The sequence below is a fragment of the Ambystoma mexicanum genome, chromosome 7q (genome assembly GCF_040938575.1).
Source record: "Ambystoma mexicanum isolate Mex_15411 chromosome 7q, UKY_AmexF1_1, whole genome shotgun sequence".
NCBI lineage: Eukaryota > Metazoa > Chordata > Amphibia > Caudata > Ambystomatidae > Ambystoma > Ambystoma mexicanum.
The window spans coordinates 625,304,201-625,331,394 of NC_090941.1; the positions used below are offsets into that span (position 1 = coordinate 625,304,201).

The 27,194-nt window shown below is 52.0% G+C and overlaps 1 protein-coding gene across 11 annotated transcripts in view; it reads right to left on the minus strand.

The window, feature by feature from the left end:
• The window catches only part of PDS5B (PDS5 cohesin associated factor B), a 2,333,811-nt gene that overhangs the window by 992,724 nt on the left and 1,313,893 nt on the right, over nucleotides 1-27,194 (minus strand). For all 11 annotated transcript variants that reach the window (XM_069639007.1, XM_069639003.1, XM_069639002.1 and 8 more), the window contains one exon: nucleotides 5,933-6,091. In XM_069639007.1, the coding sequence (XP_069495108.1) occupies nucleotides 5,933-6,091 (159 nt within the window). The remainder of the gene's footprint in view (nucleotides 1-5,932; nucleotides 6,092-27,194) is intronic.

Genomic DNA, 27,194 nt, shown 5'->3' on the forward strand with positions numbered 1-27,194 from the left:
CAACGGGTGCATCCGGAGCCTGCACAGGGGGATGAGGTAAATGCAAGAAGACATCATTCCGAGGAGGGACTTGATGGACCTCACTCTGGCCGCGTCCGCAACCAGCATCCGCTGCACCTTGCCCAGAATGGCCCTCGTCCTTTCCTCCGACGGAGAGGCCAGAAGCGACACTGTGTCGAGCTTCGCTCCCAGAAACAGTGCGTCTTGAGAGGGCACCAGGTGGGACTTGGCGTAGTTTACAGAGAATCCCAGGTCCGTGAGAAGTTGGACGGTCCTTGGCGTGTGACCCACGGCGAGCTCCCTCGTCTTGGCTCGGATGAGCCAGTCGTCCAGGTAGGGGTAGACGTGGATCCCCTCTCAGCACAGCTGCGCCGCCACCGGTGCGAGGCACTTGGTGAACACCCTGGTTGCCGACCTTAGTCCGAAGGGAAGGGCTCTGAACTGATAGTGACCCCCTTGGACCACGAACCTGAGAAACTTACGGTGTCCCTTTAGGATGGGAATATGGAAGTAGGCATCCTCCAAATCCAACGACGACAGGAAATCGCCCTCCTCCAGCTGACCCAGGACGTGTTGGAGGGTGACCATCCGGAACTTCTGTGCCTTGATGAATTTGTTCAGTCGTCGTAGGTCCAGGATGGGACGCCATCCTCCCGTCTTCTTCTTCACGAGGAAGTATCTTGAGTAAACTCTGGAGCCCCGAAGCCTCTTTGGGACGAGCTCGATGGCGCCCTTCCTGAGCATCGCCTTTACCTCCAAGAGAAGTTGAGGGATGTGATGTTCTTTCCTGGCCACAGGGGGGATGAGCGGGCACCTTTTTTGAAACTCGAGCGCGTGACCCTGGGCTAGGGCGTCCAGCACCCAACGGTCGGTGGAGATGGACTGGACTCCAACACGCTGATGAAGCTCGCCAGCCGGCCTCCCACCGGGGTGCTTCGGTGGGGGCCCGACCCCACGGCCGGTACAGTCCTGCTTCGACGAGGCTTTGCCGCCTTGACCTCCTTGGCGACGACGGCGGGGTCCGCCTGACTTGCCTCGTCCCCTGTAAGCTTCCTGCGACGACGAACGGGCCGCTTGACGGTAGGTGGAAAATCCGCCGCTGGAACCCTTGGAGGCACTCTTGCCTCCGCCGCTCCGAAAGGGCGGCCGCCGTTGCTGGAGAACCCCAAAAGCCCGGGCCGTCTCCGTGTCTGCTTTGATGGCTTGAAGGGAATCGTCCACTGTTTTCCCAAACAGGTTGTTTCCATCGAACGGCATGTCCAAGACTCTGGTCTGCACGTCTTGACGGAAGTCAGTAGCCTTGAGCCATCCACGCCGCCTAAGGCACACGCCGTTGCCCAACTGGCGAAATCCAGTGTCAGCGATGTCCGTCGCAATCGTAATGGCGTGGTCCGACGCCACTTCTCCTTCCTGCAAGATCTCTAGGGCCTCCGCCCTCTTGTCGTCCGGTAGGAAGTCCAGCAGGGGAACCAGTTTGTACCACAGCTCCCTGTCGTAGCGGGCTACGATAGCCAAGGCGTTGGCCGCCTTAATCGTCGTCGCTGCAGACGAGATGACCCTGCATCCCATCGTATCCAATTTCTTTCCCTCGCCGTCCGGCGGGGAAGTCGATGTAGAAGCCGCACCCCCCCGCTTTCTTCCTGGCCGCCACGGAGACGACGGAGTCCGGGGTCGGCTGTGCCCGGAGGCACAAGGGGGCCGCGTCCAGGACCCGGTACTTCTTCTCGTACCGATCCCTTCTAGCCAGCGTCGTGGATGGGTTCTTGAGGAGGGCGAGGCCCTCATCCCAAATATCGTCCAGTAGAGGCACGGAGAGGACCGTCTTCCTCTTGGCCTCGCGCCGTTGATAAAGGAAACCTTCCTTCTTCTTCTCCTCTGGGCAGAGCTGGAAGAGCTCGGATGCCCTGGCGATCATGGAGTGAAACGATCCAATCTCGTCGGGCGGGGAAGCCCGGGTGGGAGGTGACGACGGCAGATCCTCGTCGTAAACCTCGTCGTCCGTACCTGTCGCGGCCGTGTCAGTCCCCGTATCATCCCCACGAGTCGTGGACGGGGAGGAGGGCTGAACAGGGCGCGATGGCTGAAAAGGAGGTGGAGGATGAATCCTCCTCCTCTTAGGGGGAGGGCTCCCAGAAGGGCCTGGCTCCGGGTCCCCCGTCGGGAGCGGTTCCTCCGCTGGTGGTAACGGCAGTCTTGTCCTTATCTCTGAGCATAAGGACTGTATAGCCAACAAAATGGCCGCCGAGTTGTCTTGCGGCGCTGGTTGAGGGGAGTCCGACGGGTCAGGGGCCCCGTCGGCACCCTCGACGTTATCGTCGTCTCCTACGTCGGGATCCCTCCCGACGGGCTGGTCTTCTTCCACGCCAACGCCGTGGCTTAAGACCTCGATCAGCTCTTCCTCAGAGGTTGAGGCCGAATCCACGACGACCTCCTGCCCCCCCCTTTTTCTTCTCCATCAGAGGTTTCACGGGGGTCCTGTCGATGGGCATAAAAGAGGACTCCCTCCACGGTGGCAGGGAGACTCTGAGCCCCGAGGTTGCCACCACTGGTGTAGCCTCCACAGGCTGTGCCAGAGCCGCCACGACTGTCTCGATAGAGGCCTTGGCCGGATGGATTAAGGCTTTCACCACCTTAGGTGCGCTCACCGCCTTCTCCTTGGGGGGGCGGGGGGGACACTGCCTCGCTCTCCCTCCAATGGGGCCTTCTGTCATGATGCCTACCTCCAAGGAGCCAGGTCCGACCCAGCAACCCCAGAGGCAGGCATCACTCCCCCCAGGGAAGTTCCAGCGGGCCCAAGCTGGGGCCCTTTGGACGCAGTCCTGGCGCCTTAGGCGCCAGGCTCATGTTGGACCCCAGTCCTGGCGCCTTAGGCGCCAGGCTCATAAAGCTGGACATGTGTTCAAGTGTTTTAGTGTGCACTTACCTGATGCAGACCATGCTGCTACATCTAGGCCCTCTTGAGGCCTGAATGGGACTACTTTACCTGTGGGGACTACTTTTCACCCGGGTGTGGTCGGGGAAGGATACATACCTGATCGGTGGAAGGATACATACCTGGAACTTCTTCCAAAGCTATTTAAACCCCACCCGAACAGCCACACGTGCTTCGCGTTGTTCTGCACCTAGCAGCTGGACGCTCACTGTGTCTGCTCCTGCTTCTGGACTTCAGCCACGCCTGTCAGCATCCTGGGACACCTGCAAAGGGTGATAAGAAGAGAATTGGGTAGGAAGAAGGCCTTACCTGCTAAACCTGCATCACGGAGACATCTCACCGACGATCCTGAAAAGGAAGACATAATTTTTAAAAGCATTTCGCTCCGATCGCTGCAGCGCTGCATTTCACTCACCTTTCTTGGGCGCCTCCATCTTCAGCAGAGATCATCCGGATCCGCAGCCACTTCCCAGAGGCTAGAGAGAAAAAGACAAGAACACAAGGTGAGAGAAAGAAGGGAACAGCAAAAGCTCAGTTTCCTTCTAAGACTTACCTGTTGGGTCATTCCCATTTCATTTCGGGTCTTGCTGCTTCCAGGCATTTTCCGGACCCCGGCCCCTATGGGGAAAAAAGACAAAGACATTAGATGAGCGAATGCAAAAACATTACCTGAGCGCTCATCTAGGACTTACCTGATCTTTACTGGAACTGCACGTTTCACTTCGGGTCGGCGCCATATCTCCAGCATTCCGAACCCCGGCCCCTATGGGGAAAAGACATCAACATTAGCGCTTTGTTGCAAGAAGTCTCCAAAGGAATCTTCATTCATCACCTGAAAAAGACAATGAACATTATTATTTAAAGCTTGAACTTTTGAACTTGCAACAGAACTTTTACAGCGCCTTACCAGTATAATCAAGCTTACCTGAACTCCCATCCAACCTCAATCCAGTGAAGTAACTGGGTTCAACGCGCCCCTGCGTCAGAAGCAGGATGGAGAGCTCGTCCTTTCAGACCCTAAGGTGAGACTTCACGGGGAATCGTGGAAGGGTATCGAGGAGGGTTGGAAGGAAGTGGGAGGCTCGAGCATTATTCCGCCAGATTGTAATACTCCCTTTTCACGTACAGGAGGATATTCCTGCGAGCCAGATTAGCCAGAGTTGAGGGGCCCGTCCTATCCATCTTCAGAGCCCTGCGCTTCACCATTGAAGAGGCATCAGCACTCGAAACCAGGCCAGCGCCCCCGTGGGAATCAGGTGAGCGTGACACCTTCGAGCTCGACCAGGGCCTCTCCAGGAGCTTCGCCGGGTGCTCGGCCTTCCTCTTACCCGAACCAGAGCGTTGGCTCGTGGTTGATGGTGCCGGGGAGGATGCGTCCTGCCTGGCGCCCATAGAGCCCGACCGTTCGGCGCTCCCAGTGCCAGCGGACTCACGGTGCTTGGCCTTGTGTTGGACCCCCATCGCCGGGGCGTCCTCAAAGGTCTTAGAAGACCGCTCGGATTTCTTCTTCTTCTTCTCACTTGATGAGCTCTTCCCTTCCAGCCAGTTGGCGAGACGTTGATGGCGGTCCTTCATGGTCCGCTCCGACATATTGCCGCAAAACGCACAGTCCTTCTTCACGTGCGTCTTGTCCTCATGTAGGCAGTAAAGACAAAAGGAGTGTTCGTCCTCCTTAAAGACATTCTGAAGCTGGCATCCAGGGCAGACCCTGAACAGCTTTCTGGGCGTCAAGCTTCCCTTCTCCTGGGCCATGTCCGAGATGGGCCTGAGAAACTTCTGGAGTCCTCCAAAAGCGTGGCTCGACGAAATCTTGACCCTTGAGGGGCGTAGACTAATCCGACACGGGTCCCCGTTGATCAGATGAAGAATCGGTGGAGCTTGAGGCTCTTTTTGACCGAAAAATCGAAGTTTTTGAGAAAAAACGTGAAAAAATAGTACTAACGCTCGAGAGCAATAGCACGAGGATCCCAACACTTGAACGTGCGGTAAAAATCTGAAGATGGCTGCAAGAGGCGGGGCTTAGGTAGAGGGCAGTCATTGGCTGTGGTCAGTATGACGCAGAGATCAGTGATTGGTTGCTACTACGAAAGACAGATCAGAAACGAAACTGATACTGGTTTTTTCTTTACCGAGGATTCCCAGCCTGACGACGGGGAATATTCATGAGCATGTGAATCCATGCCAGACCCCATGCTGGAGAATAAACAATAATCCGAAATGAAACCCAACATGGACAAATTGAATGGGGAAGTTTATTTGATCTGGAAAACACAGAAAAACACAGGGCCCGATTCATCAAAGTGTTTTATAATGGTGCAATCCCATAGGAAAACGGTCCATGAATGAGGCCCTAAGTCTCTACACACATAGCAACTATACAGAGTGCCACAAACCGCCAACGCATAGTATACCACATGAATTGTACACCGTTTTGTTTTTTTAAATAACATGTCAGAAATAATGAATTCCCATTTCATTTTTATCACAGATGCAACATACCCGGGCTCTCCCATAAACCTGTGAATGGTTTACACATAGCTTGCTCGAGGGAGTGTCCCAAAAAAGGCTATATACACACACACACACATCTCCATAAGGTTAACTTTTTTGTGCTGGGTTAAAAAATTAAAGGAGTTGTTGCGTGGCTTTGGGAGATACATAGAGGAGCACTGTCTTCAGTAAAGGAAGGGACCGTTCTGGCTAGAGGCAAAGATATCCACTTGAAGAAAAGTCACAAAGATGTCGACCCAAAACCTAAATCTGTAGACCCGGCAATTATGTGATCATACAATTAATTAATGGTTATTCCTGTTATTTGGTAAATGAAAAGATATTCATATGGGGTACTGATGTATAGGTCAAATGCAAAGCATAACATATCCTACTGACATAAAAGTAAAATAATGTTCTAGAGTAGTTAGTTATGTATGTATTACTGAGAAGAAAATTCAGAACTGACAGAATTTTTGTAACAAATAAGTGTTAAAAAAAAACACATACCCGATCATTCATCAGCAAGTCCTTAACAATAAAACTGGCTACCAGTGATTTTAACGGAGAAGCAAACTGATCTGGAGCAAGCATTGCTATGTGTCCAATAGATACCAAAGGTGTGATAAGCTGTTCTAGGTTGCCAGGATCCAGGTTCTTATGAAGGGGCTAGAAAACAAGAATTAATACAATTAGTGATGAACTACATTCATAATGACACTTATCAATGAAATCAATGTTTTTTCTACAAAGACGGAATTTAAAATGAAACATATTGGGATTTGGCTGTTTATAGAAGATATAAAAGGCTTACTTCTGTACACTTTAAATGCAATGGTCAAACCTCATCTTAAGATGCTACAATGCTTTTCTTGAGTGCGCCCAAGTAAGAAACCATGGGCTCTAATTTTCTGATGCCAATGATTATCAGTAACCCTGATACTTTTAAAATACTATTTCAGTGACTCTGGGGGATTCATTTCATGCATTTACTCGCAGCATCCCAAAATAATGAAAGCGATGTAGCGTATAAATATATTACAAAACCCGTTTGAAAACATGAGCGAGAAGGTATAAAAAAAAATTGCTTATTGAAGTGTGGTAGCATGACAAGTGCATGTAGAGAAACTGACAATGTCAAAACATGTAGCCTGTGCGATGTCACCAACAAATTTAATAACAGCCAATTACCGTTAACATGTAGCAATAATGTACTTCTTTTTAACAAGGTTTTTCAAACTTCATGCTTTTATTCTACATCCGTGCCAGTAAGAATCCAAGAACTCTTAAAATTGTTATGCATTCAATGAGGAACTGCTAAAAAGATCGGACCCATTGACATCTAACAATCCTGGCCCTAATCAGCTTATTTTAGGTAGACATCACAGAAGGGTGTTCCATTCAGAAGCAGACATGGAATCCCTAAAATCGATCCATTTCAGGAAGTCATTTTTCATACCAGTCATTTTAGTTTATCATTCATGAAATTATCAATGACGACATGCTGGACTGGGCACCACAGAACAATATGTAAAAAAAAAAGGTTTGAGTAAAACAAATGAGCCAGTGTTTACAGATAATTGAGCGGCATTTGCTAGATTTGAAAATTTTATAACTTCCTTAACAAAAACGTTACCTATCCCTCCAGCAGGCCAGTAATCCAAATTAACCATAAACCTGTGGTTGATGCACAACAAGGAGCAGCGTGGGGATTTTCTTGTTGCTGCTTTCCTCCCATAGAATTCTATGGGACACCCTGTATATTATTTCTATATTTTGACTACTGACCTGACTTTTTGGAGGCAAGTAAAGCCGTCTGCTTTACTTCCTTTGTGTTTTTGCACATTCCTATGGCGAAACTGATCAGTCCATAAGACTAGCAGTACTGGGAGATTGCACCCTGCTTATTGACATTCTTGTATGTTTAAAGCTGCACATATCACCTAGAGTGAAGTGTGGTTAGGAATCTTTGCATCCTTATATAACCTTTTCTTTTGTAACTTTTTGGTTACAAAGGCATTGTGTCCAGGATGGGGTGGAAGCAGCGGATATTTGTCTACTGAAGCTTCTGATTTTTTACAAGAGCACTTTTGCATTTTATTGCCTAATGCCATACAGAGTGCTATTTACTCTAAAATGGCTGGCCCACAAGATTTTCGGGCGGTCCTTTGGCCTACTTACTCCCGCTCAGGTCTGGAATTGCCAGGAGGCAGGGTTCGCATGTGAATCCATGCCAGACCCATGCTGCAGAACAACAGTTACAGGTAAGTAACTTGTTTATTCTCCAGCATGGGGTCTGGCATGGATTCACATGCTCATGAATATAAGAATACATAGCAGTACACACATGCACAACCACGGGAGGTGGCAAAAGGCTCAACATTAAGCATTACATAAACTCAACATTAAGCAGCTCTTACCTCCCCACTAGGCCCACCTTCAGGCGAACAGGTTGCGCAGCACTGCTTCGCCGACTCTGGACTCCTCCCTGGAATCCCGGTCGACGCAGTAGAATCTCGTGAAGGTGTGCGTCGACCTCCACGTAGCAGCCCTGCAGATGTCCAGCAGGGGCACACCAGACAAGAATGCGAATGCTGTGGTAGCTGCGATCGCTCTGGTTGAATGGGCTCTCGGATGGCCGGGCAACGGTCGGTTTGCCAACCGGTGACAGTGCATCATGCAGTCGGAGAGCCATCTGGAAAGGGAAACCTTTGAGAGAGCCTTCCCTTGGTTCACAGGTCCAACGTTCACAAACAGCTGTGACTTGCTCTGAAATCTCTTTGTGCGGTCCACGTAGAACTTCAGCGCTCTAGCCACATCCAGCGAGTGCAAAGTCCTCTCGGCCGGCGACAAAGGCGACGGGAAGAAAACTGGTAACACCAAGGGCTCTTTGAGGTGGAAGTCCGACGGCACCTTGGGCATAAACTAGGGGTGCATCCTCAGCACCACCCTTGTGTCGTGAAAAGTCAAGTATGGGGGCTTGCAGGATAGGGCCTGGATTTCTCCCACTGGTCGTGCGGAGGTGATGGCCACAAGGAAAGCTGTCTTCCACGACAGGAATTTCAATGGCGCCGAATGCAGAGCCTCGAATGGCGCCCCCATGAGCCTAGACAGCACCATGTTGAGTTCCCACGCCGGGGCAGGAGCCTTCACCGGCGGAAACGATCGGAACAGTCCCTTCATAAATTCCTTCACCAGGCGATGAGACCACAAGGACGCCCGTCCCGTAGTTCTGGTGTATCGGGAGATCGCAGCCAGATGGAAGCGTGAGCTAGTCCAGCCTTGGCCAGCGACAATAGGTACGGCAGTACTTGAGGGGCCGTAATCCGCAGAGGGTTAATCTTCTGTGCACGGCACCAGACAGAGAACCTCTTCCACTTATGTCCGTAGCACTTGAGAGTTGAAGACGCCCTGGCCTTTGCAAGAACCTCTCTGCAGTCAGCCGGGATATCATACCCTCCAAACTCTAGTGCTGCAGGAGCCAGGCCTGCAAGTTCAGCGACTCTGGGTCGTGATGAAGGATGGCGCCTCTTTCTCTGGAAAGAAGATCTGCGTCTGTCGGCAGCTTGAATGTTAGGGACGCCGACAAGTCCACAAGGTCCAGGAACCAGATCTGCCTCGGCCACGCCGGTACGATGAGGATCATCCTGCACCGGGACCTATTGAGCTGGTTGATGAGTCGGAGCAGCAACGGCAACGGAGGGAACTCTTACAGGAACAGGCCGTCCCAGGGGAACAAGAAAGCATCGCCCATGCTCCTCGGTTGGGGAAACCTGCTGGCGAACCTCTGGCACTTGGAATTTGTCACTGTCGCGAACAGGTCGATCTGGGGTTTGCCCCATCGCTGAAAGAGTCGGTCCACGTGATCCTGGAGTAGTTCCTCACTCTTGGTACGAGCGCAGATCTCTGCTGAGTGAGTCGGTGATGGTGTTTTTTATCCCTGCCAGATGAAACGGCACCAGAAACATCCCTTGCCACAGATCCTGGGCTTCCTTGGATAGGGCTGGGGATCTGGATCCGCCCTGCTTCTGGATGTAGAACATCGTGGTGATGTTATCGGTGAAGATCCTCACCACCTTGCCCTTGAGGGACGGGAGAAAAGACCTTAGGGCCCAGAACACTGCCGGAGCTCCAGGATGTTGATCTGGAGCGGCTTCTCCTCCGGGAGCCAAAGGCCTCTCGTGTGAAGATCTCCGGCGTGCGCTCCCCACCCCTCCAGGGAGGCATCCGTCATCCCAGTCGCCTGGTGGGCCGGGGTCTGAAAGTCTGTCCCTGCCGCTAGATGAGCGCGGGAGCCCCACCACCAGATCACTCGTCGGAAGGTCTCGTTGAGAGGGATCCTGTCCTCGAAGCTGCCCGTCGCTTGAATCCAGTGGGCGTCGAGGAACTCCTGTAGTGGGCGCATCTGCAGCCTGCACAGGCGCACGAGATAAATGCAAGAGGACATCATCTCGAGGAGGGACCTTGCCTAGGATGGCCTTTGTCCTTTCCTCCGACGGCGAGGTCTGAGGCGCCACTGTGTCGAGCTTGGCTCCCAGAAACAGTGCGACCTGAGAGGGGACCAGGTGGGACTTGTGGAAGTTGGAGAACCCCAGGTCCGTGAGCAGCTGGACGGTCTTCGCTGTGTGTTCTACGGCGAGCTCCCATGTCCTTGCGTGGATGAGCCAATCGTCCATGTAGGGGTAGACGTGGATCCCCTGAAGGCGCAGCCGCGCTGCCAATGGAGCGAGGCACTTGGTGAAAACCCTGGGTGCCGACTTCAATCCGAACGGGAGGGCCTTGAACTGGTAGTGTCGCCCTTGGACCACGAACCTGAGGAACTTCCGATGTCCTTTTAGAATGGGAATGTGAAAGTATGCATCCTCCAAATCCAACGACGACAGTAAATCGCCCTACTCCAGCTGTCCCAACACGTGCTGGAGGGTGAACATCCGGAACTTCTGTGCCTTGATGTACTTGTTCTATCGTCATAGGTCCAGGATGGGTCGCCACCCTCCGGTCTTCTTTTTCACGAGGAAGTACCTTGAGTATACTCCGGAGCCCCGGAGCCTCTTTGGGACGAGCTCGATGCCACCTTTCATGAGCATCGCCCTTACCTCCAACAGTAGTTGAGGGACGTGGTTTTGCTTCCTGGCCACAGGAGGAATGCGGGGGCCCTTTTTTAGAAATTCGAGGGCGTGCCCCTGGGCCAGGGCGTCCAGCACCCAACGGTCGGTTGAGATGGACTCACACATGCTGACGAACTTCGCCAGCCGGCCTCCCACCGGGGTGCTTCGGTGGGGGCCCGAAGCCACGGTCGGTTCAATCTTGCTTGGAGGACCCCTTGCCGCCTTGGCCTCCCTGGTGACGACGGCGGGATCTACCCGACTTGCCTCGTCCTCTATAGGCTTCCTGTGACGAGGAGCGGGCCGCTTGGCGGTACGTGGAGGAGCCACCGCCAAATCCCTTGGAGGCACCCTGCTTGACTCCGGAGCTCCGAACGGACGGCCTTCTTTGCTGGAGAACTCCTAGGGCCTTAGGTGTCTCCGTATCCGCCTTGATGGCTTGGAGGGACTCATCCACTGTTGTCCCAAACAGGTTGTTCCTGTCGAACAGCATGTCCAAAACCTTGGCTTGTATATCCTTGCGGAAATGCGTCACCTTGAGCCACCCTCGTCGTCTGAGGCAAACGCTGTTGCCTAGCTGGCAGAAACCGGTGTCGGCAATGTTCACTGCCACCGTTATGGCGTGGTCCGACGCCACCTCACCTTCCTGCAAGATCTCCAGGGCCTCAGCCCTCTTGTCGTCCGGTAGGAAGTCCAACAGGGGGGCGATCTTGTACCATAACTCCCTGTCGTAGTGGGCCACGATCGCGAGGGCGTTGGCAGTCTTAATCGTTGTTGTCGCCGATGAGATAACTCGTCGTCCCATTGCATCCAGCTTCTTTCCTTCGCCGTCCGGCGGGGAAGTTGACGTTGAGGCCGATGCCCCCCCCCCCCCGCTTTCTTCTTGGCCCCTGCTGAGACAACCGAGTCAGGGATCGGTTGCGCCCTAAGGCAGAAAGGGGCCGCGTCGGGGACCCGGTACTACTTCTCGTACCAATCCCTCTCGGTAGGCGTCGTAGACGGGTTCTTGAGAAGGGTGAGACCTTCGTCCCAGATGTCATCCAACAGAGGCACGGCGAGGACTGTCTTCCTCTTGGCCTCGCACCGTTGGTACAGGAAACCTTCCTTCTCTTCGGAGCGGAGCTGAAAAAGCTCAGATGTCCTGGCGATCGTAGCGTGGAAAGACCCAATCTCGTCGGGTGGGGAGGCCCGGGCTGGAGGCGATGGGAGCTCCGTCCCGTCGTCACCGCCGTTGTCATCCGTACCCGTCATGGCCGTGTCCGTTTCTGTGTCATCCTCAGGTACGGGGTACGTGGGCAATGGTTGAAGAGGCCGCGAGGGCTGAAAAGGCGGGGCTGGATGGGTGTGTCTTCTCTTGTTTGGGGGACTTCCTGTCGGGCCTGGCACTGGCTCCTCCGTTGGACTTGGTTCCGGCTCCTCTGTCGGTGGTAGGGGCAATCTCGTCCTTATCTCCGAACATAAGGATTGTATTGCCAACAAAATGGCCGCCGAGTTGTCCTGTGGCTCCGGAAGCGACGGGCGCGACGGTTGACTAGGAACCTCACCGGCGTCGCCGGCGCTCTCGTCGTCCCCTTCATTGAGATCCCTCCCGTGGGACCGGGCGACGCCCTCGTCGAGGCCCTCCAAGACTTCAACCAGTTCCTCCTCGGAGGCTGTCTCCGTGTCCACAATTGCCACCGCCCCCTCCCCTCTTTTTCCGCCAGGGTCTTCTCGATGGGCCTGAAAGATGCTTCCCTGCGCGGTGGCAGAGAAACTCTGGGCCCCGAGGTCGCCTCCACTGTCATAGCCTCCCCAGGCTGCGCCAGGGCAGCAGCGACTTCCTCGATAGAGGCCTAGCCGGGTGAATCAAGGCCTTCACCACCTTCTGTGGGCCTGTGGCCTTCACCTTGGGGGGAGGGTCACCGCCTCGGTCCCCCTCGGCTGGATCCTTCGAGACCGACCGGGGCCTCTCCAGAAGCTTCGCCGGGTTCTCGGCTTTCCTCTTCCCTGAGCCAGAGCGTTGGCTCCTGGTTGATGGTGCGCCCTGACTGGCAGCTGAGGAGCCCGACCGTTCGGCGCTCCCAGTGCCCGCGGACTTGCAGTGCTTTGCCTTCTGTTGGGCCCCCGTTGCCGGGGCGCCCTCACAGGACTTAGAAGACCGCTCAGACTTCTTCTTCTTCTTATCCGAAAGGCTCTTTCCTTCCAGCCAGTTGGAGAGACCAAGATGTCGATCCTGGATGGTCCATTCCAACATGTTCCCGCAAAATGCACAGTCCCTTCTCCACGTGCGTTTTGTCCTTATGAAGGCACTAGAGGCACTTCGAATGCTCGTCCTCTTTGAACACATTCTGCAGCTGGCATCCAGGGCAAACCCTGAACAGCTTTCCGGGGGCCGAGGCCACAGAAACTTCTGGACTCCTCCAAGAAGCGTAACTCGATGAAAACTTCACCCTTGAGGGGCGTAGAAAAAATCCAAAACTGGTCCACGTTGTTCGGATGTAGAAACGGTGGAGCTTGAGGCTCCATTTGACCAAAAAATGAGAAATCTCTTTGAAAAAGCGCGAAAACGCAGCAAAAGCTCGAGAGCTAAACACGAGGACTCCCAACATTTGAGCGTGCAGTAAAAATCTGAAGATGGCTGCCAAAAGCGGGACTTAGGGAGATGGCAGTCATTGACTGGGGGCAGTATGACCCAGAGACCAGTGATTGGTGACTAAGAAAGACAGATCAGAAACAAAACTGAAACTGATTTTTTCTTTACCGAGGATTCCCAGCCTGACGACGGGGAATATTCAATAAGCATGTGAATCCATGCCAGACCCCCATGCTGGAGAATACAATCTCCTTGTGCAGGTGGAAGGAGGATGAAACTTTAGGTAAGAACGCCAGATGCATCCGGAGGACCACCTTATCCCTGTGAAAGGTGGTGTAGGGCTCTGATGCCACGAGGGCCTAAACTTCGCTGACCCTGCGAACAGAGGTGAGGCCCATGAGTAGGTCTGTCTTTATAGCGACCAGCCTGATGTCCGTGGACACCATTGGCTCGAACGGTTTGTGCGCCAAGGTGCGCAACCCCACATTGAGGTCCCACACCAGGTGTGGCTTCTTTATGGACGGGTAGAGTCTGTGCAGGCCCACCAGATGCAGCTTGACCACCGGGTTGGAAGAGGAAGAGAGACCCTCTTGTGTATTCCTGTATGCACCAATGGCCAGATAAGTGCAGCATGTGTCGACCTGCACTCCGGAGTGGGCGAGGTGTGCCGAGAAGGAGAGTACATCATCCATTGAGCACATAAGGGGGTCCTTAGAGTTGGCCCAATGACAGAATTTAGACCATTTGCTCTTATATTGGCCCCTGGTAGCTTTGCTTCTGGCGCCTTGGATAATCTTCAGGTTAGCCTGCGATAGGTTCAGGTGTTTCAGCGTGACCTGACCAGGAACCACGCTGCAAGGGCTAGTTTGTGCGGAGCAGGGTGACGAACCATGCCCCCTTGCTGCGACAGGAGCAGAGCCGGGTCCAGTGGTAGGTGAATGGGGTGTCTGTCCAATAGGCTGAGTAGCTCGGAGAACCATGGTCTCGCCGGCCACCAGGGAGCTATCAGGATGATGCGGAAGAGACACGATTGTTTTATCCTGCAGATCACCCTGTGCACCAGGGGTATGGGCGGAAGGGCGTATGCAGTCATGTAGTTCCATTGTATCTGGAATGCATCGCCCAGGGAATCGGGGCACTGTCCCTGCTAGGAGGCGAAGTGCTGGCATTTCTTGTCCTGAGAGGCAAACAAATCCACTTGGGGGTGCCTTCACCTGAGGAATATCTCTTCCAGTACCAGGTCGTTCAATTGCCACTCGTAATTGTCCACCCCCAGTCTGCTGAGCCTGTCTGCTTCCAGGTTGGATTCCCCCGGGAGGTGGACAGCTATGAGGTAGATGTTCTCCTGAGCCCATTCCCACATGCTGACCGCGAGGTTGCAAAGTGGAGGGCACCTGGTAACCCCCTGCTTGTTGACATAGTAGATGCTGGTGGAGTTGTCCGTCTGAATAAGCACTGTCTTGCCCTCGATATGAGGGAGGAAGGCCTTGAGGGCCAGCCATATGGCCTTCAACTCTAGCCAATTGATGTGGGACTCCTGCTGGGTCCAGACTCCATGGATGTTGTGACCGTCCAGAGTGGCTCACCAGACCTCTAGGGTGAACCCGTCATGACCTGAGGGAGAAGCTTCCGGAACGGCTTGCCCCGCCGTAGGTTGAAGTCCGCGGACCACCAGGTGAGGTCGGGGTGGAGAGAAGTGGGAATGTGCACTGGCTCCGATTGTGAGCCTCTCTCCTGATTCCAGGAGGCTGCGAAGTGCATCTGCAGTCTCCTCATCCTGAGTCTTGTGTGGGGGACGGCTAAAAGGACCGTGCCATTATACCCAGTAGGTGTTGGTACCACCAGGCCGAGGTCACAGTCCAGGAGAGGAAGTGAGTAGTAGCTCAACTGATAGCCGTGATCTTGCCCTCCGAAGGGAAAACCCCCTGGGAGCCGGTGTCCCAGATGAGGCCCAGGAAGTTCAGATTCTGCATGGGCGGCAACTTGAGGTCGATAGTAAATCCCAGGTCGTGGAGTGTGTTCATAAGCGCGAAGGAGGTGTGGAGAACCTGCTCCGGAAATGAGGCCAGTCGTCCAGGTATGGGTAGACGTGGTGGCCCTGAGGAGCGCAGCCCCGCCTTCATCAATATGGTAAATACCCTGGGGGCTGAATTGAGGCGGGAGGGTAGCACCTTGTATTGGAAATGGCAGCCCATGATCCTGAAGCGCAGAAAGGACCGTTGCGACTGCCAGATCGGGACGTGTAAATATGTGTCCTTTAGATCCAGAGAGCACATCCAGTCTCCCCTGTTCAGTGTCTCCGCAATGAGAGCTGGCGTAACCATCTTGAATTTTATTGAGAGATTGAGGGTGGAAAAGTCCAAAATAACTCTCAGGCCAGCCTGGCTCTTCTGATGTATGGCGAAATTTCTGGAATAGAAACCCAATCCTCTCTGGGAGGCTGGGACTTCTTGCACTGCCTGGCTCTCGACGAGCAACCGGATCTCCGCCAACAGAGTTGTCCCAATCTATGGGAGAGGAGGGGAGGAAATGAGAGGAAGGGACCAGTAGGCGGTACCACATAGAGACTACAGAGGATCCAGGGACCAAAATGTTTTGGTGCCAAAATTGCACGTGGGAAGCAAGCCTGTCCCCCACCGGAGACACGTGGACCCGGAGGGGCGTCATGCCTTCTTTCCCTCCAAGGCTGATGCAGAGGAGGGGGATTGGAAAGAGCCCTTACCCCCCACCCCCTCCACCACCAACCGCTCCCTTTTGTTGTGTCCTCCGATGCCGACTCGGGGAACGGTCAAGTTGTCTGGATCTCCGTTCTTGGGAGCCTCGGAACCCTCCAAACACCCGCCACTTGTCGGAGTGAAGATTGGACTGGGTGTACGCCTTGGGCGTGGACTTCGTAAGAATAAAGATTTAACAGTCGTGAGCTCTTCTTTTCATCTAATTCCTCATCCGTGGTGGAGTGGAAGAGGTCACTACCCTCAAATGGAAGGTCCAATATGCGTTCCTGGACGTCCGGGTTAAACTTGGTAGCCCGGAAACAGGCCATCCTTCTCATGTCTTTGGAAATGTAGATGGCCCGACCAGAGGTATCGATATGGGCCACTGCAGCCTCCATGATGTCCTTGCGCTACCAGCCAGACTTCTCCAAATCCTGCTTTGAAGCGAGCCTGGCTTTGTGGCAGAAGTTCCAGGAGGAAGTCTGCAATTTCCCGCCAGAGCATTTGGTTAACGGCTGCCAGCATGGCGTTGGTGTTAGGCAGAATCCTGTGCAGTTCCCTTGGGGAACACTGCAAGAAGATTAAGACTACAGGAGTAAGCAGTAAACCCAATTGGTAGCAGTCCACACCACCCAGATTTACCTAGTAGCTGTGGCTGAGCAGTCAGACTTCTCTCAGATGAGTAGGGCAGTATACAGAGGATACACAATAGGGCTAAAAACACAGAGCAAGCAAACACTGACCAGAGCTTGGTATCAAAGAACAAGTTACTTCTTACCTGGTAACATTCTTTCGATGGGATGGTTCCTCCGACGTATTCCTCATCTTGATAGATCATCTCCAGCTTGCTGGCCTCAGAATTTTTTTCAGTAGAGGGCGCTGCGCGTCGATGTCGCTCTAGCCGATGTCCCTCGACAGCCTCTGTATTGGTGCCAACGTCATCATGCGTTTAAATAGACTCGCGCAGCGTCCGTTGCTCAGTTCCGTTTTGACGTTAACTGTCGTTTTACATGAATTGGTTATTGACCCAGAAGGAGCGTAAGCTGTAACCACAAGGGAAATTTTACTGAGGGGATGGATGGGAGGGGCGATAAGGAATACGTCAGAACATCCTATCGAAAGATCGTTACCAGGTAAGAAGTAACATGTTCTTCGAAGGGATTGTGTCCTCCGACATATTCCTTATCTTGATAGACTCCCATAGCAGTGGTGTGTAAATGGAGGTGGGAGTAAAATTGCCATGTTTCCCTTCAAGAATGAACAGAGTGCAACACAGTTTTGCCAAATCTAGTCTCTTGGCTAGAGGAGGAATCCAGGTTGTAAAATATTGTGATGGTATGTGCAGACGACCATGTGGCCGTCGCACATATGCCTCGAATTGGTATCCCTCCTTGGAGGGCCAAAGAGGCTGCGATACCCCTGGTTGAATGAGCCCTAAGATTTTGAGGAGGCTCTTTCCGTGCCAGTTTGTAATATTCCAGAATGGCTAAAATAATCCATCTGGAAATGGTCTGTTTTGTTATCGGGAAACCCAATTTGTGCCCTGAGTAACCTACGAACAGTTGGTCTGCTTGCCCAATCGTGGCAAGTCTGCTGATGTAAAAGCTCAAAGACAGCCTTGGGTCCAGCCTATGCAGCCTTTCTTCCCCCTTCCCCGGATGGGGAGGGGGATAAAATGAAGGTAAGGTAATCTTCTGAGTGATGTGGAATTCAGAAACCACCTTTGGGAGAAAATTAGGCTTCACTTGTAGGACAACTTTGTCTTTATGAAAAATGATATGAGGGGGTTAACAAGATAGAGCTTGTAATACGCTCACCCTCCTAGCAGATGTCAATGCCACTATTAACATAGTTTTAAGGGTGAGAAACCTTAGTGAACAAGAGTGGAGTGGTTCAAAAGGAGTACCCATCAGCAAATTTAAGACTAAATTTAAGTCCCATAAGGGAACTTGGAATGGTCTTGGAGGATAGACATTGGTTAATCCCTTCAGAAATTGTATTACTAAGGGTAACTTGAAATACGATGGTTCCTCTGCAGTGCGCTTGAAGATCGATAGCGCTGCGAGATAGCCCTTGATCGTGCCAACCTGATGGCCCGAATTTGCCAAATAGAGTAGAAAAGATAACACTGTTGGTGTACCACATGAAAAGGGGTCGATATTCTTTGCTCTACACCAGCTGCAAAATTTGTTCCAATGGCAGCGGTATAAAGACTTTGTTGCTGGCCTTCTTGCCAAAAGCAACACCTCCATGATGTCATCTGGGAGGTCGCAATCCTTGTATCTCAACCTTTCAGATACCAAGCGTGAAGGTTAAGGGTTCTGATGTATGGATGGAGAACCTGACCTCCCTTCTGCGAGAGAAGATTCTCCTTGAGTGGAAGACGAATTGGGGGGCAGATGGACATGTCCAGAAGGTCCCGGTACCACGTTCTCCTGGCCCAGTCCGGGGCAATTAGGATCATGGCTTTCCGGAACCTTCTCAACCTCCTGATCATTTGAGGAATGACAGCGACTGGAGGAAACGCGTACAGAAGTGGAAACTCCCAGTCCACTACGAACGCGTCCCCTAGAGCTCCTCTCGGGGGCAAATTCCATTGAACAAAACTGATAGCACTTCCTGTTGATGCTGGTGGCGAACAGATCCACTTGAGAGGTTCCCCAAAGGGTGAAGATCTGTTGAAGGACTTCCTGAGCTAGTTCCCACTCGTGGGAGACTGTACTCTGCCTGTTCAGAGCGTCCGCCGTCAAGTTTTTCTCTCCGGCTAAGTGAACTGCCGATAGAGAGATTCCTTCTTGGATTGCCCAAAACAAACCAGAGCTGCATCGCCTCTCTGCACAGAGGCAGTGATCCTGCGCCTCCTCTTTTGTTGAGGTAGTGCATGGCCACTGTGTTGTCCGTCGTTATCAGGACATTTTTCCCCTGTACAGATGGCAGAAAAGCCTTCAGCGCTAGTCTGATTGCTCTCAGCTCTAACAGGTTGATATGTAGTCTGGACTCCGATGGAGACCAAAGACTACTAATGGTCAAGTCGTTGGCATGGGCTCCCCACCCCGTGAGTGAGGCATCTGTGACTACCGTTATCTCTGGCCATGGTTGCCAAAACAGTTCTCCTTTCAAGATGTTTTCCTGGCAGGCCCACCACTGAAGGTCTCGAGCCACCTTGTCCGGAACCTGAAGGAGATCTGTCATTCTCCCTGAGAATTGCAACCACTGAGTTCTTAGTGCCCACTCGAGAGATCTCATTCTCAGGCGAGCCACTGGCACAAGGAAGATACAGGATGCCATGAGGCCTAGCAACCTCAAAAATTCAAAGGCTGGGAGATGTTGGGCATTTTGAAACTTGGTGACCATCTGCAGAATATCTTGAGCCCTCACCTCTGGTGGTAAGGCTTTTCCCAGGGAAGTGTCCAGGACCGCTCCAATGAACTGGAGTCTCTGTAATGGTATCATCTGTGACTTCTTTAAATTGAGGGAGAAGCCCAGTTTGTGAAAGAAGTGGCAGACATAATCTAGCTGGATGTGAGTTTGTTCCAGAGATACAGCTCTGATCAGCCAATCGTCCAGGTAGGGGTAGACATGAATCCCTTCCCTCCTTAGACTTGCAGCCACTACCGACATTAGCTTGGTGAAGACCCTCGGGGTGGAGGTCAGCACAAATGGCAGAACTTGAAATTGATGAGAGCCGCCAATTGCGAACCTCAGGTATTTCCTGTGTTTGAGATGGATTGGCACATGGAAATAAGCATCCTGAAGGTCCAGAGATACCAGCCAGTCTTGGAGCTGGAGGGCATGAAGGATCTGAGAGTTACCATCTTGAACTTGTCCTTCCTGAGGAACCTGTTCAATTCTCGTAAGTCCAAGATAGGTCTCAGTCCTCCGTCATTCGGTATTAGGAAGTAGGGGGAGTACCAGCCCAAGTTCCTCTCCGCTACAGGTACTGGTTCTATGGCACCTTTCTCCAGCAGGTCTACAATTTCCTGCAAGAGGAGCGGATCTGGAACTTTCTGAGACCTGTTCCTCGATGGATGACTGTGAGGAATGCTTAGAAAAGGCAGGCAGTCAGTAACCTTGGGCAACTGTCTCCAATGCCCAAGCATCTGACGTAATAGCCTGCTATTCCGTCAGATGTTGAGTTAGCCTGCCCCCTACTGGTGTCTTGTGAGGAGGGTCCTCAGAGTGATTTAGAGGCGGCTGAGGGGTATACACGCATTTCGTCGAATGATTTTACAACGTGGGACTTTTCATCGCCAAAAACTTTTTTTTTAAACTTTTCTATAGGGGGGGTGTTCGGTGCGGTTTGGGGTATGTTTATTTAAGTAAGGGGGGGTTTGGGGTCGAAGCCCCCCCCTAAATAAAAAAATTAAAAATAAAAGGAGTTTTTGGCGATGAAAGGTTGGCGATGAAGTCCCACGATGTAAAATCATTCAGCGAAATAACGTAGAACCGGCTGATGCAGGTGCCGAGGGTAAAGAGGCACCTGCTGCTGCAGCTTTTGTATTTTTACCCCGTCCACCTCGGGTGAATCTTTTTTGACCTCTTTCAACCAACTGTCCTCTGCCTTTTCTGAATGCGGAATAAAAGCGAAAGGACTTTCCTCTCCAAGAGGTTCCTGAGGGGCGATATGGCATTTGACGGATTGCAGCACCCAGGGATTTTGCTGCTGCTTTGGATGTCTAACTTTTCCAGGCTGTCATCCGCCTTCTTACCAAACAAAGAAGAGCCGTCAAAGGGCATATTTAAAAGTCTGGCTTGTACATCTGGAGCAAACCCAGACTTTCGCAACCAGGCAAATGTGCGGGTTGTAGTACTTGCCGCCATGGCCCTACTGATGCTGTCAGCAGAATCAATGCCAGTTTGAAGGGATTCGCACATTGCGTCTTTACCATCCTTAATGATGTTTAGAAACGCTTCCCTTTCTTCTCCCTCTGGGAGGCAGTCAGCCGCTGATGAAGCACACTCCCAAAGTGTATGGCTGAACCATGCGAGCATACAAGTAGCGTTAATAGATTTCAACGCCATGCTACATGCAGAAAAAACTTTCTTAGCCATAGAGTCATATCTTTTGTCATCCCTGTCCTGTGGAACAGTAAGGTATGCCGATCTACTTCCTGATGCAGTTGCTGCTTGAACAACCAGACTCTCTGGAGTTGGACGTTTAGACAAAAATTCAGGGCCAGTAGTAGCTACCCTATATTTGGCTGATAACTTTTTGTTAACCGCCGGGATAACCTCAGGAGTTTCCCAGTTAGCCAATATTTTTCTTTGTAATGCAGCGTGAAATGGAACCACAGGATCCTCCTGTGGGCCTTTAACTAAAATGTCTGTCAGGTCATCCTGTTGGAATGCAGGTGAAGGTGTAGACCAACCCATGAATTCTATAATTCTTGCCAATAAAATTCTGTAAGGGGTCCCAGCATGTTCCCCTGGGTCTAGTTTGGCAAATTCTATTTCTGGGGAAGTATCTTACCCACTTGCCTCATGTAAGGATTCTCTAAGGTCCTTCAACCCATTTTCTTCAGGAGGTAAATTACTCTGGTTCTGGTGTTGCAGATATCTGGAACACAAAGGGTCTTTCTTGATCCGAATCCTCCCCTTCCTCATAAATTGAAGACAAAGGTACGAAATGATCAGACCTTGGAAATGGCTTAAATCCCATTTCCAGAGTAGAAGGGGCTAAATTTGTCATAATTGGTTGAGAAAACGTCAACGTCGTCGACGCGGACATTAAAGGCTTCGAAAACACTGAAAACAGCGCCGAGAACTGGACTCGAGAGGATCGGGATCCTACTCGAGGTTGTCGATGACCTCGAAGTCATGTTAGAGGCTTCCTGTGAGGAAGTGACGGCCGTGGGTTTGCTCTTTTTCGGCGTCGATTCGATCGACCTATGCGTCGATGAGCCCTTCGATAATGGCATCGATGACGCAGTGCCTTTGCTCGAAGGTTTGTGACGCTCTCTAGTAGTTTCTTTCGCCGGGTGCAACGACTCGCGGCGTTTAGATTTTTCAGGTCTTTCACCCAGGGTATCACCCTCAGCTGTCTTCGAGGGGGTCGAGGCCGCTTTCTCGAAGACGCCAAGCATCCTTTTACATAATTCCTCCCACTCAGCCTGAAAGCTATGTTTTGTGTGGCAGGTGAATCTTTCCAGAGAAACAGAAGACGACGAAGAGTAAGGGGATCTTCGACGTCTCTTACTTGAATGCTTGGATCTCGAAGAGTGGTGGGAACTGCTTCGAGACCTAGAAAGAGAATGTTTCCTGTGTCGGCCGAGGAGATGAATGTCTCGACTCTGCCGAGGAAACTTTCGAATGAATTTTAACTGTCTTACCTCTCTCAAGCTTCCCCTTACGCTCCTTCAAGGCTTTCGCCGTCATGGACATGCAGTCCTCGCACTCCGAACATTGCTGCTCCGATCCCAGGCACCACAAACAGATCCTGTGAGGATCTGTCAACAACATTTTCTTTCCACAGTCTCGACATTTTTTGAAGCCGGACCGTGGAGTCGTCGGTTCGGATGAGGAAGCCATCGAGTAAGAGTTGGTATTCTCGAGGAATAATGAAGAATATATTTTCTAACGAACTGAGCAACGCGATTCCGAGGCCCATGAAGCGTGGAAAAACGGAACTGAACAACGGACGCTGCGCGAGTCTATTTATACACATGATGACGTCGGCGCCGATACCGAGGCTGTCGAGGGACATCGGCTCGAGGGACATCGACGCGCAGTGCCCTCTACTGAAAAAAAAATTCCGAGGCCAGCAAGCTGGAGATGATCTATCAAGATAAGGAATACCTCGGAGGACACAATCCCTTCGAAAGTATATAATTATTTAACACACACTTTAGGAAATACACTAGCACTATATATCAAAGCAAGTTCAAACACAATCAGAAAAGTATACACACCTCCCTTAATAATTATTAGACAAGTCTAGGTCAAAACACCACTATTTGTAAAAACAGATGCAAGCACGTAACCTAGATGGCACTCCAATAATTCAGTTAAAGGGAGAGAAATAGGCAGGTCATGAAAATAAAACAGTTCCCAACACTTTTCTAAAACCTAAAACAAGTTAGTGAAGGCAGTCTCTACTGCAGAGCAAAAGTTCATAGGCCAAGGCCACTTTAAATGGAGCAAGGCGAAATGCGCCCAAGAGCACACAGTTTAAAAATGCATTCAAGTCTTTGTAAAAAATGTTCAAAAGAGGTTGCTTTGATTCAGAAGGTAAAGTTAGAAGGTCTGGGGGCTAACCCAGATGGAAAGCCAAGGATTTAAGGGTCACCTTTAGCAAACCATGGAAAGGGAGGCCAGGTGGAACACAGTAACTTTAAAGTTGAGGAAGCTCCAGCGGTGGCAGTTGTTCCTGGCAGCGGGTGCAGTTTGTGGTTTCGACCAGGGAGAAGAGAAGATCTCGTCGAGGAGGAAACTTGGAGCTGTTGCACTGCCCAGGGAAGAGACCAGCCGCAGAGTTTGTTCGGTTAAAAGGTGCGTTCCTTTTATTCGCGGTCACACTGGTGAAGCTTGGCTGTCCGGCCGCCAGGGTGCTTGGCACTGGCGATTCGACCAAGAGACGTCCTGGAAGGCGAAATGGCGAACTGGTTGTTCTCACCAGCTCAGAGGGAGAAGACTCTTCCAGCAGAAGATGATCTCTTGTCGTCAGGAAAGTGGTGAGGTCGTTGCAGCAGGGCTCCACCGGTGGTGTCGTCGTTGCAGATGGCTCAGCTTCTCCCCTCTTCGGGTTTCTTGGGTCCTGTGGCGACTTCTGAAGTTCCAGTACCAAAAGCCCTGCTTTTATGCAGAAAAAACCCCATTCAACAGCCTAGCTATCACTCATACATGCTAAGTGGTGAGCCGGGCAGCTCATCACTGGGCCAATCAGAACAGAGTGCGACTTGGGCTGCCAAGGCAACACAGTCCAGGGTGCCAATTCCCCCAACCACACATCCTGTGGAAACCTTCTGTGGAGAAGCCTGCCAAAAAGTGGAACAAAGGGCCCAACCTTGGTTGGAGTTACAAAGTCGACACAAACACCATTTTGGAAAAGAGTTCTGGCGAAAAGACCCAACCAGTGATTTAATATTAAATAAATAAACCGGCGGTATCTTTAACATTGCACCAAAAAAGTGGTGCGTTTAAAATCAATGGGAAAATCCCATAGGAAATATTCTGGTGGAATATTTCGCGTGGTAACCACTGCCACCAGCCAGCCAGAAACTCGACAAAGGGGGACTGGGCAGTGCCCCCTTGGAAACAGGCGCAGGGGCAATCTAATTAACCCCTTCCAGAACTTCCACAATATGATGGTTTGTACTGGTTCTGTTCACAATTTTGGACTAATAAAGCCAATGGTGACTTTCCATGCCCTGGGAGAATAGTAGCCAGTCCCAGGGTATGGAGTCTATGTTTGGGGGTCACTATGACACCCCTGTGTTACTGCACTGAGGGTGCTGTGTAACACATACACTAAAACAGATGATACCTTATGGAGTAAAAGAACCCATAGCCCATAAGCACACACCAAGTAAAAGATATACCTCAAATCATGCCTAAGAGTGGGAGGAAGAGAGTCTCACTCTTAGCAGGAGAAAAAAAACAAACCCCAAAAATCCAGCAAAGCTGCTGGGGGACTCACTAGGTTTGGGAAATTAGCCTTATAAGAGAATTCTCCCCAACAGTTGGCATGACGCAGGTGCAGGGAGGGGAGGAGTACAGCTTTTTCCCATACACCTCTAAGATCTTCTCCTCCTTGCCTAACAGTGCCGACGACGAGGTGGCCCCTGGGAACGACTGAGGCTTCGAATATCGTGACGCTGCAGCGATCACCGAGGAGTGCGGCTGAGGATGAGCCAAAAGCAAGAGTGTCCACCTCTAACTGCCTGTACTTGGCATTGAGGCACCTACTGACAGGTTGGGCCGAGTACGGCTTGAGCCACCCCTTCTTGGCCAGGGCAACGACGTCCTTCTGCATCGGGATCCCCGTCTTGGAGGGGGTCTTAGGGTGAGGACTTCTGCCAAGACCCCCCCTCCTCGAGCTCTTCGACCTCTGGCTGAGGAAGGCCCAGGTATTCTGCCAGGGCTGCAAGGCGTTCGTGGAAGGCCTTCGCTGAAGATGGCGTGCCGGGGTCCTCTTCCTTGTCTGTATCCACCTGAGTGCTAGGAGGGTCCAGAACTGGCAGAGGGGCCAGGATAGGAGCCGGCGCGGGCAGCGCTAGGGCCTGTGGCATCTGAGCCATTGGAGGAAAGACATTGGGCACTGGTGGGATGACCTGAGGGAGCATATCCCTGATAGTATCCCGAAGGATGGACCCCATCTGGGGTGTTTGCATCAGCGCCAGAAACCTTTCGAAGAACCGGTCTTCGGAGGCTGAGGAGGTGGCAGGAGATAATGACAAAGTGGCTGCAGGCTTCAGGGGCCGGGGCACACTCTGCCTGGGGTGCAGGAGGAACCTGCCCTGTGCTGCTGATGGATAAACTGTAGGCCACGTACCCGGTTGACACCAGTCCCACCTTGTGACTCGTTCCTCCACCCGCTTTGCTAGAGGAGGTATTGGACGAGCGGCTATCTTGGCTGGCGCAGCAGCCATTTTGTCGAGCTGCGTGCCCAAGTCGTGGAGCCTGGCTCGCTGGAACCGGCCCCCTCCAAGAGGTTTGGTGTTGGAACATTAAGCCTGGCCTGCACCTCAGGCCAAAGGAGTTGCCCTTGAGGGGTTCAATGGTTAATAGAGGCCTTGCCTTTGGCCTCGAGTGATGTTTAACAAAGTCCTTTAGGTTCTCCGGTGGTTACTTCTGGAAGAGCTCCCTCCACCTAGCTAGCCTGTTCTTCAGTGCCAGTGGTGTCAAGGAGCCGGGGAGGAGCGTGGCGTCGCGGGACCAAATTTCTAAAAGAAAAAAGACAAAGATAGAAGAATATCCGGGGAAGAGTGCATGCTATTACATGGCCGAAGCCAAACCCAGGAGTGCTGGTGAAAACATGCCGTTCCCGTCGACGTGGAAAAGGGGACCAAGGAGTGGTGTCAGTGGGCGGAGTCAGGAGAGCGCATACTCCCAGGGCCCCGCCCCAGCACGCCTCTAAATTTAAAGTGGAAGAAGATTTTTCTGGTGACAAAGGTTCTGTCTCCCGTCCCTCGCGAGGGACAACCATACAGCATGGAGGAAAGGGGACAGGACGTAAGAGTAAGTTACACATGGTGCAAGAAATACTTCTAACAGTATTCTTCTAATTAAGTGATACTACAGCTGAAAAACACTATAAAAGGAGTCTGCAGATCCTTCATGACCGGCCAACTATCGCCCTATCTCCATCACCCCTTTCCTGGGCAAAGTCATGGAGAAGTTGGTCATCACCCAACTGACCCACCACACTGAATTGGCTGGTTGCCTCCACGACCACCAGTCTGGCTTCAGAGCATCCAGAGGCACGGTAACTGCTCTGCGGAACACCCAATAAGATCTGGACTCCAACTCCCCCTCTGTTCTGATCCTCCTTGATCTTTCGATTGCCTTTAACATGGTCAATCATGATATCCTCATAAATTGTTTCCGTGATACCCAGGCAACACAGACCGGGCACTGGTATGGCTGACCTACTTCCTTTCAAACCAACCTCTCCCAAGTGCAATTGGGCCCTTTGCTATCCTCCACCTCACTCTCCACCTGTGGTGTCGCTCAGGGCTCTACAATATCGCCACGGCTCTTCAACATCTACCTTGCCCACCCGATCTCCACCTTCGCTCCTCACTTATTGTTATGCAGACGACACTCAGCTTTCCATAAAGCTTTCATCCTGTGCATCCTCCCCTTCCTCTCTCATTCCTGACCTCAGGAGTGGTGCTCTACTAAAGATCGCGGTCTTAATGCCAGTGAGACCAAGATCCTTCTCATTGGGACACCTGCTAGAGGATCTCCTCCTGGCCCCAGAAACACACTCTCTGGCTACCCTCCTTGTGTTCCCTCCCCTCACCCTCCTGTGAGGCTACGAACCTTAGACCATTTTTTGTTTATCTCTCGCCTTGTATCTGCACATCACAGACCTTGCCAAAAAGTCCAACCTTCAGCTCCACCTACTCTGAGGCATTCTCCCTTTCCTCCCCCTCCCCCAGAAGTTCAATGTCTTCAGTGCTCTGGTTCTTTCTATGCTGGACTACTGCAACAGCTTCTTCCTCAACCTGCTTTTTTCTTCCCTTCGCCATTTCAACTAATCCAGAATAGGGCTGCAAGACTTCCTTTGCATCATCCACAAGGCTGTCTGGGACCTGCAACCTCTCTACATCCAGCTTTCTCGCTCTACATACCCCCTGCTAGAGTCCTTCAGTCCTCTAGCACCAACTCTCTGCAGGTCAGACGCTTCTCCAAGCAGAGAATGGGAGACAGATACCTTT